This window comes from Rhea americana, unplaced genomic scaffold (assembly GCF_003343005.1).
Source record: "Rhea americana isolate MKP2758 unplaced genomic scaffold, rheAme1 scaffold_74, whole genome shotgun sequence".
In the NCBI taxonomy this organism is placed as follows: Eukaryota; Metazoa; Chordata; class Aves; order Rheiformes; family Rheidae; genus Rhea; species Rhea americana.
Window position 1 is genome coordinate 419,136 of NW_028186912.1, and position 15,201 is coordinate 434,336.

General features: G+C 45.5%; 1 protein-coding gene across 6 annotated transcripts in view; it reads left to right on the forward strand.

Moving 5' to 3' along the window:
- LHFPL2 (LHFPL tetraspan subfamily member 2) overlaps positions 1 to 15,201 on the forward strand; it is a 126,768-nt gene that overhangs the window by 105,383 nt on the left and 6,184 nt on the right. For 5 of the 6 annotated variants that reach the window (XM_085322026.1, XM_085322027.1, XM_085322025.1 and 2 more), the window contains one exon: positions 3,035 to 3,814. In XM_085322026.1, the coding sequence (XP_085178152.1) occupies positions 3,385 to 3,814 (430 nt within the window). In that variant the 5' untranslated portion in view covers positions 3,035 to 3,384. Of the gene's footprint in view, positions 1 to 2,791; positions 2,836 to 3,034; positions 3,815 to 15,201 lie in introns of those variants that run through there. The other variant, XM_085322028.1, reaches the window with a different exon arrangement.

Consider the following 15,201-nt stretch of genomic DNA (forward strand, 5'->3'; position numbering starts at 1 on the left):
TCCGCTTGCTCCTTAAAGGAGTCACAGGCGAGCGGTGTCCTCTTCGGGGGCATCACTTGCACAGGAGTAAGTTTATGCAGAAACGCTTCTGTGAATTCATACATTCATGATATTTTGTTCTGGAAATATGTTTCATAATGGGATAAAGTACTGGTCATCTGGGAAAAGCTGAACTGTACAGGTTTCATGTGAAAGCAAAGTATATTCTCGTGACCTTACATTAACTTTCATGTATTGTGTATCGAAGTTTTGGTGTGTTGCTTTGGGAAGCATATGTTCTAGTAAAGTCTTAAGATTGGACACTACCTCCATATCATTTTCTGACYAGGCTATTTTTGCTAATGTATTGACTTTCCTGAAGATGCTGTGTTTCAGTGTTACCATTTTCTTTCACTTGATTTTAAAATGGGAAAGAACTCAGTCGTGTGGACTTTTCCTTCTCATTCCAGTACTCATTGAATGTTTATTATCAGTGTCGTGTGTTTTATGGCTCCTAATGTTCCTCTGGAATTTCCACCTCTTTAAGTAAATAAGAACTTTGTTCTCATCTATAAACAGTATCCCATTCTAGAAACAATATTTTATTATGTTTAGCAGGAACAGAGTAAGCTCAGCTAAGGTGGACTTTTAGCTGTTTTTTCCCTTACACCTGCAGTGAAAAAAGGATAATTTTGAAGACAAGAGATTTACATGATTTTTTTGCACAGAAACACAGATTCTAGACCATTTTGGATCTTCTCTTAAATCAAAACAAGAAAACCCCAAACCCTCTGAAGAAGTTTTCTATTAATTTCTCTCTTAATAGTGCGGATGACATCAGAAGAATGCAGGGTTGTAGTGGACTTTCCCTACATTCCACTTGTTATTCAAAGTGGAAATACTGAGAGAATTAGCTGCTTTTGGCAGACTAACGCGTCAGCCCTCTGTTATTACAAAGGGTGTATTCGAGTCGTCAGCGTGTCGGGCTGATTGAAAACGTCACGCTCTTCTGAGCTACTCCAGAAAAATGGAAAGTGATCTGAATTATTGTCTTTGTGCAACTAAAAGCATAAATAAATGTTATGCCTTTTTTAACATGTAACTTAGTAAACTTTGATAATTAACCTAATAAAGCCTATGAAATGAGTTGCCTCATTGCCAGACATATACACTGTAGGCTAAGTTCTCTTTCAAAYACTTTGATATGTTCCTCAAGTTTACCAGTGGGAATAGAGAAGGTGAAAGTTGTGAAATCTACTCTAAGCCATGTCAAATGTAAAATATCAGGAAAATTTGTAGGAGGATATATCAGAAAAAACAGGCTATGAGGTAACGTAGAAGTAAGGGAACAAAATTCYGTTGGTGGCATGGCAGCTTAAGTCCACACGTATGTCAGTACCAGATAAGGCTACAGAGCCAGGGGAGCAAGAGAGGGGAGCAGCGAGGACAGGATCTTGTGCATCCTTCACCAACGCAGGTATAGGAGAGAGCAGAGTTCCTGGAGGAAATTCTGAACCTGTTAAGTTGTGGGATTTTTTTTTTTTTTTTTTGGTTTTGCATTCAGTGGGGTTAGGGTTTGACCATTGGCCTCAGAACTCCAGTGAAATTAAATAACAACTCCATTACATTTTGACAAAGCTGAAAGCTTTGAGACAAGAATGAGAGTGTCTTTTTTTTTTTTTTTTTTGGCATCCACTGAACATTTCCGATTTGGCAACTGTATTAGTAAGATACTGTTTTGATACTAGATTCTTTTGCCTTCAGAATCAGTTGAATGTTAGTATCTTTTTTTGTGAGTAAAACTTAAAAGTGCTCTGTCCTCATCACTGAGTGGGTAACATGAGTACATTTCCTGCTTTCCTCCTGTTTTTCCAAGTGACACATTTCAAGTTCAAGCATGGAGACATATGCAATGATCCATTTGTTATTTTAAACACGATATTTGGATACAATTTAGATGTGTAACAATCTCTGATTGCCTCTTGTACTGAGATAAGTATAACCCTGGGAATGTCATCAGCTACTGTTCAAAGGCAGCATAGATGCTTCGGGAAACCCCTCGGGAATATTTCTGCTGCAGTCCCAGCATTGCGGAGGGTTGTGGAAGGAACAGATCTAGGGGAGTGAAGAATCTAGTAGCTCCCTAGCGACCTCTCTGACTGGAGCTGTTGGTGGCTTGGCAGCGATCAGGACATTTTTCTGCAGATTCATATTTACAGTAGTATAGGTTATCCTAAGGCTGCCAGTGTCAGCATTAATTCAAGATGAGATGTTACATACCTGCACTTTTCTTAAACCCTGGCTTAAAGCTGAACAAAAGTTAAGAATATTGTGAAACACAAGTTTTGCAAAACTGTTTCCAAGCTCTAAAATGATGGGCTGCATCACCATATAGTTACTGCGTTCCAGTGGGCGGACTGTCCCCAGCTGTAATCCTGTTTGTCTCCTCTTGAGACAGAGGCTGGATCAGCAACAATCAGCAGAAATCTAGTTTCAGTAATTCTGGAAAGTGAGTAGAAATGAGGTTCATTCATTGAGCTTTGTGCCCTCGGTGACTGCAGTGTGTAAGGGCTGTGTCCTGCCTCCTCCCCAGAGGTGGGTGCTGTGCCAGCCCTCTCGTTAGCGTCCCAGGACCAAAGGCAGGACAGTAAGTTAAGCAAACTGCACGTCTTTAAAATTGCTTAAACATGTACAAACACTTYGCTGGGTAACTGCCAGCAACCTTAGTAATTTCAGCCAGAGGAAGATGATGTGGGAGTGGTGGTAGGAGTGGGCGGGACCGTTTGGTGTTACTGAGACCTTTCTCACAAAGCGTTTGTCAAGCAACTCTAAGTCGGATGGGACAGAGCAGATACTGTAAGTACAGCCAGGCAGCGGGAGAGTAATCGTTCCCCCGAGACGAAGCTGGGAGGTTTCCAGGAGACTCCCTTCGAGCGGCCCTTGCTGGAACTGCTGTGTGTGGCTTTGGATCTGCGCAGGACGTTGGCTTGATCCTGGGATGTGTGGGGGTGCAAACAAACCCTTTTTCTCACTGCTGATATGTTCTTTCTTGTAGGTGTGTGATGTCCATCTAGTGGGCAGTCTTTGGGGCCATCCCCGCAGCCTGGAGCGTCATGTGCCAGTATGACTATTAAGAGAGGAAAGCGCACTTCAGAGCTCAGCATCCAAGAGAGAAAAAAAGAGGAACTAAACAGAGAGAACAAATGACCATACTGCTTGCAAAACTTTGGGCCGTTAACTTCTCCTCCTGAGAAATTTTGTCTTAGCGGTTGTGAGAGAGCTGAAAAAGCAGAGCAACAGCAGTGATTTTCTTAGAGGTTTTTTTTCTTTTTTAATTTAATTTTTTCCTCTTGTGCCTGAATTTAAGACTATCAGCTGCACTGATCACAAGCACTGGACATCAATATGTGTCATGTCATTGTAACGTGCCGGTCAATGCTATGGACACTCCTGAGTATTGTTGTGGCTTTTGCAGAGCTCATCGCTTTCATGAGTGCAGATTGGCTGATTGGCAAAGCCAAGCCTTTGAGCTCTGAGGACATGGACAACAGAACAGGGGGGTCACAGGAACCCTACCACCCGACACTGGGCATCTACGGGCGTTGCACCAGGATCTCCCACATGCAGGTTTCTAGACGAGACACGCTTTGTGGTCCTTACGCCGAAAACTTCAGTGAGATTGCCAGTGGGTTCTGGCAGGCTACCGCTATTTTCCTGGCTGTGGGAATCATGATTCTCTGCGCCGTGGCGTTTGTGTCCGTCTTTACTATGTGTGTGCAGAGTATTATGAAGAAAAGTATTTTTAATGTCTGTGGGCTGCTACAAGGGATTGCAGGTATGTATACTTTGAAAGCAACTGAAAAAAAATGTTTTGTGTGTGCCATTCAGCTGCAGAAATGCAGAGATTCTGTGCTGTCTACAGATGTCTGTGTTACGTGGACCCCAGAGTGATTCTATATGCTGGTGTTTATTTAAACACAGCTGAAATTTATAGCTTCACTGCTTGTAATACATTGACATTGGCAGCAAGATTGCAGCCTGTTGTGTGCCAGAATGAACTGACCGACGTTTCTTTTGTTTGCTGTTCRGGTTTTTTCCTCTGTTTGAATATATTTCAGTAACAAGAACTTCTGTCCTTTGTTACCAGCAGAGAGCAAAGTCAATGCTAATATGAACGCGGTCTATCTCCTTTTGCTAGTTTAGTAACTTTCCCATAGACCYGAGGCAGTTCTCTATGTCTCAGACTTCCTGGCTGTGGTGAGGGCAAATACCAGCCCCAGGGATAAGAGCAGCCTGCAGAATCCCACACCCTCTTCTCCCAGGTTTCATGTCAAGYAGCCTCCTTCAAGGACATGAGTCTGACAAGTAACACCTTGTCATGCAGCTTCCCTTCAGCCAGTTTATTGTTGAGGTGAGCTCAGTGAGTTTGTTTTTACTATTCAAATGTTAGTTTTACTCTGCCTGAACAGGTGAATTGGTTATGGGTATTTTATGTTTCTGTTAATAACTCTGTATTTTACAGAGATTAGGTGACTGCTACGTAGATTAAGATTGGAAGATGTTAAGTAGAGCAGTTCTCTGTGTACTTACAAGTAAGCAGTGGAGAGAACTTGTCCCATAGACAGGTTTTTGTATTTTTTACTGTTTGCCTGTGATTGTTTAAAGGAAAAGAGTGATCTTGTGATATAACTCAGGCAACCCTCAGAGGAAGGAGGGAATGAACGGGGCCACCTTCTCCTTCCTTCTTCATGCTGCTCTTAAACAGATATTTTCAAATCATAAAATGGTTTTGTTAAAAAGATAGAAATTTTAACTTGTTTGTTGAAAACAAGAACCTCTTGTTTAGGTCCTCTGATTAGCTTCCCCAGTCCTCACCTGGGAATGCAGTCAAGCACTGCTCTATTGGCTGTACCTTGACRTGAGATGTTAATAGTAGAAGCTTAAACCCTTATTAAGGTGGTTGGCTTCATTCATTTTGTTGAGGACTAAGGTAATCTTATTCTAGATGAATGCAGGGACGTATGCAAATATGTCTGTGTTTATTTTTGTGAGAGAACTTGGGAACTCTATCAAGGCAGTGCCTACCTCRGCCTGCGGGGAAAACAGCAATGGCCAGTGACCTGGCCAACACCAACCCCTGAAGCAGGGACCTGGTAGCTCTTGTCACCTTCCACATTATGCAGCTTCAGTATAAAAGCGCTCTGCTTATTTCATGACACTGACAATGACAGATTTGTGCTTTTGAGACAGAATTAAATCCCTAAATGGCTCAAGATGCATCTGCTCAGAAGATGGCATCTCACTAGCAGAAGAATATTCTTTAAATAAAAATGGCATGTTTTGATGTAACCACTGCTGGTTTACAGAATTTGCCAGCCCCAGTGTGACAAGTGAGCAGCTTGGCCATGCACATCAGAACTAGTAGCATGTTTTAACTCTGCGCTTTCTCATCTTACTGCTTGCTTCAGAAATAATCTAGGAAACCTGGTTATCAAGAGATGACATTTCATCTTTTCTATTAGATACGTATAAGAGAGAGGAGAAGAGGAGCAGTTATCAACACAGATAGATATTAGGGCATGTCAGACTTGTGTGTCTGTGGAAAAGCTAACCATACTTACAGAGCTGGTGCCATTTCAGGATACCTATTAACAGTTTAAACATCAAAATTAGCAGGAAATTGATTCCTGTATCTTAGAAAACTGATCTGGAGACCAGTTATTTCTGAGACAGTATGTGCAAAAACAGTTTTACTTTTTACAATCAAACCAATGGTGCCTGCAAAGGTAATCGTGGGCTCAAGGAATTGAACAATACGGTGGACAAAGCATTTCTCATGCGTTCGGGGAGAGATCAGTTCTTCTTTGAGCTGTGTTGAGAATGGAAGCGCTTCCCTTCTTATAATTCGGATAAATGACACAGCACGAAGCTGGGTAATTGAAAGGTCACGTTACTGAAACCATTGCTCTGAGGAGTACGCCTGCCAATATTTGCAGCCAGGCGTCTTGTGGCTAGCAACACATTTTCTCAAGATTAATTTTATTGGGTCCACTGCTACGTTTGTGCCAGTAGCATTACAGCATCTGCTTACTTAGTTGGAAGTGGGGTTTTTATGACTTACTACAGCTTTTAATTTCATCTTTCTCAGTTCTTGAGTTTTCGAAAACACTTAAGTAAGTGCTTCCAGAAGGAGAGTTGTCCACATGGTTAATCCATGCGAGGTTTATGATATCTAGACTCATGTCCTGGCCAAAGAGCAACTAGATGCAACCCTGCCTGATCATCTTAAAAGCATTCTTTCAAATGTGACCTTTTTATTTAACAAATGTAGGAAAAGAATTCATAAGTCATTTTGTTTATCAGTATATATCAGTCCAATATTTTCAAATATGTCAAATATCCCGTTTTCAAAGATGAGATGCACCCACAGTAGAGACTACATGAACTCAGAATTTTGCAGACTTAATCTCATTTAAAATCTCTATATCTTTGCTATGGAGATTTAATATAATTAAAAACATACAGCCAGTTAATTTATTCCTGGAATTCATCATGAAAAAACAATAACAGACACYGGATATATCATTTCTGTCTAGCAACATTTGTTGTGACCTGGCTGATGCCTAAGGTGAAATTACAGAACACAAAGCTGCATCTCTTCTGTTAGGGCATGTGTCCAACGCCTGCCCTTGGACAACTGTGCAAATTCTCCTTTAGGTCGATGGGAGGGAGCCACACACATATCTGGTCCACAGGGTTTTGTTTGTTGCAGAAAGCTGGGAATACAAAGCTATAAAAGAAGAAAATACGGCTCTGTTTAAAATCTTGAAATTCCTTTGTAGTGGAGCAGGACTTTTACCACTTGTTTTTAGACAGCAGCATCTTTTGTTCTGGATATGTAGAAATGGTAATCAGTGGTCATGATTTTGGGAATGTTTGAGCATTGTTTCATCTACAAAAGAATCTTTGCAGTAGAGGGTGCAAAGAAAGGAACCGTGTAATTAAATAGATAATTACTACCTAGCAGCAAGAAGTCCAGGCATACATTCATTTGAATGTCTTTTTAGGGCAAGTATTCTATTTTTACAGCCTATGAATCATTTGAAATACAGAGGCTAGGGGAGGCAGTATGCTGTTATATGATGGTTGATACTGGGAACTGGGACCCATACCATCTCAGGGTACTGCATGCAGCTTCTGGTCGTCATTCCCATGTTCACCCCCTCTCATGGTTAAAAATATGATTTTGTTGATGGAGGGGAGCTTAGACAGCCCCTTCAGCCTCTGACACAATTTCATTTATGAAATTAATCATAAAACCTTGTCTTGCCTTTTTTGAGCCTCAGAAGGCGTAGCTGCCATCGGGTGCTGGGGCTGGCAGAGCGGGCGCCTGCGACAGGCCGGCAGCAGAGCCGATGGTCGGGGCCGGCCAACTCATGTGCAGGATGAGCTGCAACCTGCCAGCAGTGCCCTGACCACAAGTCACAAGGCGGAAACTAAATTAGCGGCACGTATGTTATGTCGACTTTGAAACTTCAGCAGTGCGTTTCGTTTTGGGGAACTGTACCATGTACCGGGAAAAGCTTTGGAAAGGGCAGAGGGGAGGGTTTGTTATCTAGCTGAGAAGGGAGCTCCTTTGGGAATTTTGTTCCCATTCCTACTGCTTTGCTGGGCTGGAACGGGGCTATGTTACCAGGCAGCTTTGCCAGTCTAGGCTAAAGTAGCTCCTGTCCCCTAAGGTGTTGATGGCTGCATCTAGGGGCGTCTTCTGGGTTATCTCCCCCTTGCCGTTTTATCTGTTCGTGATCCACCTCTAGTTCAAAGAGGGCTTTTCTAAAGAATTTTCTGACAGAAGCACATCAAGGTTACAGCCACCTGCCAAAACTCCTCTGTTCAGGCAAGYGGTAAAGAGTTGCTCCAAAGCCCCTGGTGTGGCCGAAATGCAGCCTCCTTGTATCACAAGCCAAGAGATGCACCTGGGCTTGCCRCGATTGCACATGTTCATCAGGTTTGTGCAACTGGAAATCACCCTGCATCTGTGGTAAGGCCAGCTGCATGTCTGCCATGTGCTGAGGGATGTCTGCGTTGTGTTTGTGAGAAAGCGTGACCACATCTGCGGTCATGTGCCTGAGCAGTCTGACTGTGAGGCTGGCACGTGGGCCGTCCTGCCTGTAGCGGGTGCGTGTTAAGTCATCTGGGGCAGAGGCTTGTCTTGAAAGGCTGCTAGAGGTGGCCCAGGAGAGTGAGGTTCCCCCCACCGTTTCCTCAGGTTTTCCCTCCTGTGACCAGATGACACCCAGCAGGTTTGGGACCCCTGGTCCGGAGCAGGTTCTCCTGTGACATCTGAGCTCTCCTTCAACATTGCTGGGGAGATGACTGAGCTTCTTCCCACTTGAAACCTTTTCTGGGCCAGACTTCAGTGTTCTCTTCTCATCAGTGGGTGCTGAGGCTCCCTTAACGTTTCACCCTATTTTCTTCCTTTCCAGTGTTTCCTCTTGTACTTCTGCTTTTTTGAAAAGGTGGGTTTCCCCTGGCACTTGTCCCGTTCAGTCCCAAACAGTGCAGTGTCTGTCCACAATACTCTCCCTTCTCAGCTATCCACACAAGTCCGCCTCTGTTCGTTCTTCTGGCCTTCCTATGCCCTCTTCTTTTCTCACGTGTACTGCTGTTCATGCCTTCTTCTGTTCCCCTTGCTGTGGTCACTTGGGGGCTGCTTTGATCTGGAGCCAATGCAGTACCTGGGCAATAGTTCARTTAAAGGAGAGCATTTTTACTCTTAAATGCAAGGAAACTTTTTTATAGTTTTCTGAAATACAGGGATGAAATGCAGTTTGAATTCATCTGTGTCTATAGCAGTGTATTTGTGCTGCTGGAAGGGTTTGTTTTACATATCTTGCACTAAGAAATAGTTTAGCATGTTATATTTGTTAGTCGACAGGAGTTTGGGTGATTAKGAAAGTGATGGAAACCACCTGATGGTGAAAGAGCAACCTGGTATAGCTCATGGGGGTGTATGAAGCAGACTTCAGACGCAGTGAGGCCAGGAGGCTGCTGGGGGGCTGGGTAATTCCCAGGGAATATGGAGGCGGAGGTGCGACRGAGGGCTCCTGGCTGCTGGGGTGGGTGGTGGGAACTGGGAGTGCTGAGGAAACCAGGGAGGAAACAGGAGCTTAGCCAGAAATCGCTGCTGAGGGGGGAGAAAAAGCAAAAGGAGAGCAAGCCTCTGACGCCTGCAGCGCAGGGGCCCTGGGGCTGCTGGAGCTCACGGACGCTGAGAGCGTGGGCTGAAAGTCGCTGCTCGTGGCGCAGTAGCTCAGCGGATGCAGGAGCGTAGGGAGCAGCACCCCTTGTCAGAGCAAGGGGCGAGCTGGCCAGCAAGGAAGGAAACGCCTGGCGAGCTCGGGTTGCTGCCTGCCGCCTGCCGGAGGCCCTTGCTAGGCGGTCGCAACGCTCGGGCAGGAGGAAAGCAGGGGGGAGCACTCCTGCCCTTCAAGGCAAGGAAACTTCTTGTTTGTCTTTCTAAAATGTAGAGCATGCATTTTTCAGAAAGCGTATTTCCTCTTGGATTCAGCTTAGGATTTTTCTTTTCTGATGCCAGAATTGTGAATTCTTGGGATGGAGAAAAAAGAAAGAGGAGGGCAGGGATTCATAATGGAAATCCTAACAGCCTGAAGTACGTTTACTGTCTGAACAGGGTGGTATAGTGTCCTGTAACCTGCATGGCCAAATGCCAGTGTGGCATCTAATATCCCCTTGGCTGCCAAAAGTTCACATTAAGGGAACTGCTGTGTTGGAACAAGAGGGAGTATGCCRGTGGAGGAACGTGAGTTCAAGTGCAAAACTGCTGTGGAGCTTAAGGGACAGCAAGAGTACTCTTAAAGAAATAAAGTGAAGGTTCCAGTGCTTGGTCACGTTTGCTGGTCGGTTCCTCTTAGACGCTACCAGGATGGGCAAGTATGGATCAGTAGATGCCCAGTGGATTGTAAACGTTCAGATTTTCACTGATAAATTTGGCAGCTGATGTCAGAGCATGGGTCTCATACTCCCTACTGAGCAATGCTTTACTGTGGCACGTACGCATACAACGGTCTATTACTTCTACTGGTGTAGGCTAATAAGATACTGAGAAGTTCATTATTATGCCTCTTGTTGTTGATATAAGATGAAAGGATGCTGACTGCCCCTCTGAGGAGAGGGAAGGAAACAGGAGGGTAGTGAGGCTCTCTTTTGGTTGGATTTTGCTTCCAGGTCTCAGAGCCAAGACTGCTGCTGCTGTTATCAATAGGTTGCAAACACTGTAGGAAAATATTTAAATTCAACAAAAGCTGTTTTTTACCCAAACACAGCAAAAAAGATTAAATAGCTCTTTCAACACCTGGGGCTAACTGATGGTTAGCTGCTCTGTTCAATGCACCCAGTGGGTTGTTAAAGGAAAAGGGGTGGCTTTGAGCTGTACTTCTTCCCCTGCCCTGGCAATCTGCACTCTGCTGCCACATGAGGCAGGGTGAGATCCTTCCCTTCCCGTGTCCACCTTYGCTTTTTCCTCCTCTTAGCACTTTGTAGCTCCTTGTGCACCACGCGAGCCCTGCAGCTTCAGTGAGGTGAGGCGAGGGGGTCCCTTTGCAGACAGGAACAGTTCAGAGGAAGCGCAACTTAGCGAAGGGTTGTCCCAGAGTTTCCGTGTTTAAACCGAGGCGGGTTGTTGCCTTGTCCGTCTTTATGCAGAGTGCTGCCCGTGAGCATCTCCTTTCCTTTGCAGCTGATTCGTTTTTAACCGATCTATGGTTTTGAGGGCACTGGCAGCAACCAGTCGGACAGCAGTGAGAAAGGTTATGGCATGTGTTGTGAAATGGGCTTGGCCTCTCCCTTGGCTTCCTTCGTGCCTGGTATAGTTGACATGGCCTGGTATTTCCTTTCCTAGCTAAGGAGCATCCTGAAGTCACCATCCACAGTTCAGTTTCTCATGTAGCAGCTTCAAACATCTTATTGGGCTAACTGAAATTAAAAACACCCGATGCTTCCTTGGCTCTTGAGGTAAGAGGTGGGCGGTGAACAGCCCCGGTGGTGAGGCTGGAGCGGTGGAGCCGCCTGCACGGCAGTTTGTGGCAGTGCCTGTCGCCTCGCGAGGGCTGGCCGGGAGAGGCGGCGCGCCCGGCCCTGGCGCCGGCCGGCCGCCGAGCTGAGCGGGTCACTTTGCAAYGTGCTCCGGCAGCTCTGCAGCGGCAGCAGAACGTAACATGTGCCCGGCACCTCAGGCAGGTGCTCTAGGTTGGTCAAAAGTAGTGATTTTGTGTGACAGAGGGTTGGCACAAGTAAGATAAGATGCACTGTGCAGCACCCTGTATGTGCATAGTCTTTAGTTACTCTGCATTGCTGAAAATACATGAACATATGGCGTTTCTTGTATACAGTGCTTGATCTTACCTAATTGCAGGGCTCGTGTCTGCCTTACAAGAGCCCTTGTGAAGTGCAGTGAAATCCCTCCACAGCCCCATTTCATTGCTGAGCCAGCAAAGGGGCAGCAATGTCATTTCAGGGTTTGAGATTGATCTTCTTTTTGATTCTCCATATTTCTCCTCCTCCCTCCCAACTAATGGGGACTCTTACCATGTATATACATTTTCTTAAAAGCTAAYGGGGAATTTGCACTCTGTTCTTCCAGAACAGAAGTCTACAGGCTCATACTTTGCTGAAGAGAAGTCAGAGTAATAAAATTATACCAATAAAAAACAACCAAAATATACCAAAAAAACCCAACAACAAACAAAGACCCATGCAGGAATCCTCCATATGCCAGAGCAACCCATGTCAAAGTTTATAACCTGACTTATTTTTGGCTGCTTCTGGGGGCAGCAACATATACTTGATAGCCATAGTAGGCACCATATCCCATCAATAGCTTTCCCTTCTACCTCCCTGTCACACAGATACCCTGTCCTGTGTTCCCATCTCCATTTCACACCCTAATATCAGTAATGTCATCAGAAGTATTATGTTTACGCAGGTTTGGTTATGGACAAGCATCTCTGATCTGCTTACTAAATGGAAAGTATCCTTAGAAAATGGCTTGCTTAATTTACTATTTGTAAGAATAGGGATCTTTTTGTTTTCCTCAGTTTGAGGAAGGCAATGGTTAGGAAAAGGCTTTTTCTTCTGATAATTGCTTCTGCTTATATGACTTCAAGACAACTTTAAAAGTCTTTGGAAAAAAATCTATGCAGGTTTTGAGGCATTCTCGTGCCCTGCAGGTACGTGGAAATCTGCGTATGGTTGCGGTGCTACGGTGACTGAACAGGTCTGGATATTGCCTCTTCTCATCCCTGCTGCTTGGATGGATTCCAGTTTCTCAGTGCATAGTCCACTGGCAACCTTCTCTGCCCTCAACAGCAGTATTTCCAAATTATTGCAAATCCCCTCTGCTTATGTGAACCAGAATTAAGTGTAATGTCAGGCTAGGCTTTTTCAGTCGTTGATCTTTTTATTGTGAGTTTTTCTCCTATTTGTTTTGAAAGGTTTCTGGGTGGGCCAGAGGCTGTCTCCAGAGGCACTTGGGCTTCCTGATTCTCCCCTCTCTTGTGCAAATACCTTCCTGCCTCTGGTCAGCTGTTTGCTTTCCCTGCTGCTGGCAGTGATCTGGAGAGACCGAGAGCGGCTGTGGAGGAAAGCGGTGGGTACTGCACCGCAGGCAGCATAGCCCGCGCGCTCGTCAGCGGGCCAACAGTATTGCAGCGCTGTGGGAGCTGCCCACGCTTTTTTTCCCATATCAGATTTGGAGTTTTGTGACCAGCTGCTCTGAGCCGATCTCATCAGCTTCGATCATATTAAAATCTTACTAAATCGTTTCATGGGGTTGAAGATGTCTGTGGTGTAGCTGCTGAGCAGCAGGCTGTTGCTTATGTTGTTTGTCAGTGGCTGGAGGAGTAAAACAGCCGGTGAATAGTGACCTGCTGGAACTCCTGCTGGATAGGAGGTTCGCCAGGAAAGGTTTGCGTGTGTGTGGAAAAACTGCTTAGTCTCCTTGGGTTAAGCTAGTTCAGTGCATTTGTAGAAATAATCTAAGCATAAAAGTGTTCAGATATTCAGTTAGCACATTGACAGGTTTGGATATCTGACCTCGAGCGATAGAGGCAGGTTTATTTTGCCAGCTGGCAGAACGCGCTCGGGTTGAAGAGTCGATCTGCTGCAGCTGAGCAGAAGACGAGGACAGTCAGTATCGCTCCCGCGGGCGAAGCCGCCTGCCCGCGTCGGCTCCGTGGGGTTGAGCAAGGCTAATCCTTCCCCCCTCCTCGCCCTGCGTCTCCTCCTCTGCTTACGCAGTGGTGCTGGTCGGCAGGAGCCTACGCCGCTGCCACCGCTCTGGTCACAGCTGATTAATTTCCTGTTTCTTCGGCAGCATTTAAGAGCTTCTTTGCTATTTTGCTAGGAAATGAGAAGATAGTTTCAGGATTTGCAATGGAAATTGGCTTTGTTAGTATATGCTATTGTTTAATACGGCATAACAGCAGCTGCACAGGAGACTGTCAGACCCAAGCAGCCTGCCTTCGCTCATCTAAACAAGCGTCTGCGTAATGCCTTTCTTAAGGGTTGTTTCCAGGGATAAGATGAGAGAGCTTTTACTCAGCTCTGACCCCTGGCACTGACCAGCACATGGTGTGACATACAACCGCCCATAGCGRTAGAGCAGTTTGTTGGTTTTCCACGGCATTAGCCTAGCAACGCTACTGCAGCATATCAAAAGCAGGAGGAAGATCCTTGCTACAATTCCAGGCCGTTAGAAGGGGAAACTTGGGGCACAAATGCAGAAAAGYTTCTCTTGCATGAAAAGCATTACTGAACCGTCTCCAGAAACTTTGTCTCCTAGCAATGCATTCTGCTATAGTCATATCAATATTTTGCAGTATGCTACTTTTGTAGTTGTTTTTTCGCTCTAGTGTTTCACGAGAAAGAAATTGCTTTTACATCACTCAGATACAATAAAGCTAATGTTTAATAGGATATGTTGTAGTGAGGGAGTATATTTTAGTCTAATGAATGGACCTTTTCTATTTCTTAAGGCTTGTTTTTGAAAGTAGACAATTTGGGACGTAAAATGTTACGTGGACAAATATTCTCGTGAAACATGGGAAAATGTTCTCTGCCAGCAGACTAATACCAAAGAGCTGTAGATGAGCTCTCTGGTTAAAAAAATGCATTTAAATAATTTTCTGCTCTTGGTTATAGGCAGGTGGCTGAATTGCATAGTGTTCTTGCAGACCTCTGTTTTATGCAGTCCTCAGAGGAAAGGTAACTCAGAGCTAGCAATGACTAACAAGAAGGAAAAGTAATTACAAAAAATGTAATGCAGCCAAAGCTGCTGGCGGCAGAAGGCGTGAGCAGAGCTGCCAGGCTCCACGGTAATGCAAATAAGTGACAAAACCGAGAGAGGCCGGCAGGCGAGCTCAGGGAGCGCGCAGGGAGACACGCACCCGTGCCACAAGTTCTCCCAGCCGAGCAGCGACGCGAGGGCCCGGCCAGGCCGCCCGAGGGGCCACAGCCCCTCCTGCGCTTCCTACCCCTGATGTTCCTTCCACACGGGCAGTTTCCCTTCCTCTCCCTCTCCCTCTCCCTCTCCGGCTGTGTTCCCCGGAGCACCGCAGTCGGGTTTTGTGCTCTGGCTCACGGGAGCCGGAGCAGGGGCAGGGCAGCTGCTGAAGCGTTACCCTGCAGGGCAGAGCTGGTTGGGTCTAGTAAGAAGGTCCTAAAAATTTTCTATGATCTGGCACCTGTGTAGAAGCATTTATGTGACTCAGAGGTGTTGGCGTGACAGACATGGACATTATCAAGCTGAAGGTAACTAATAGGCAGCTGCTTCTCTTCTTCCAGTCTCTGGGTGTTGCTGCTCTGGCTCCAAGCAGTGGGGCAGTGAAGTGCTTTTGATTGCTGACTTCTGCTTCAGCCCATGATTTGGTCTGGTTTTGGGTGGTAAAGAAAGACTCTGCTGTTTTGTATAAACAGCAGGAGCCACTGAGATGAGCTGCTGGCCTGTGACTCTTCTGCAGTTACTAGGAAGCAGCAGGCAGAGCTCCTTGGGTTTTTTTTGTTTGTGTTTTTTTTTTTTTTTTTTTTAAAAAAAAAACTTTGAACATCCTTCTGGGCAGTGTCCCCATCAAGAAGGGCCCCCTGGACCCTGCTCGGCTCAGCCACTGTGCCAGGCCCCACAGCCCTCAGCTGAAGAGGTGAGTG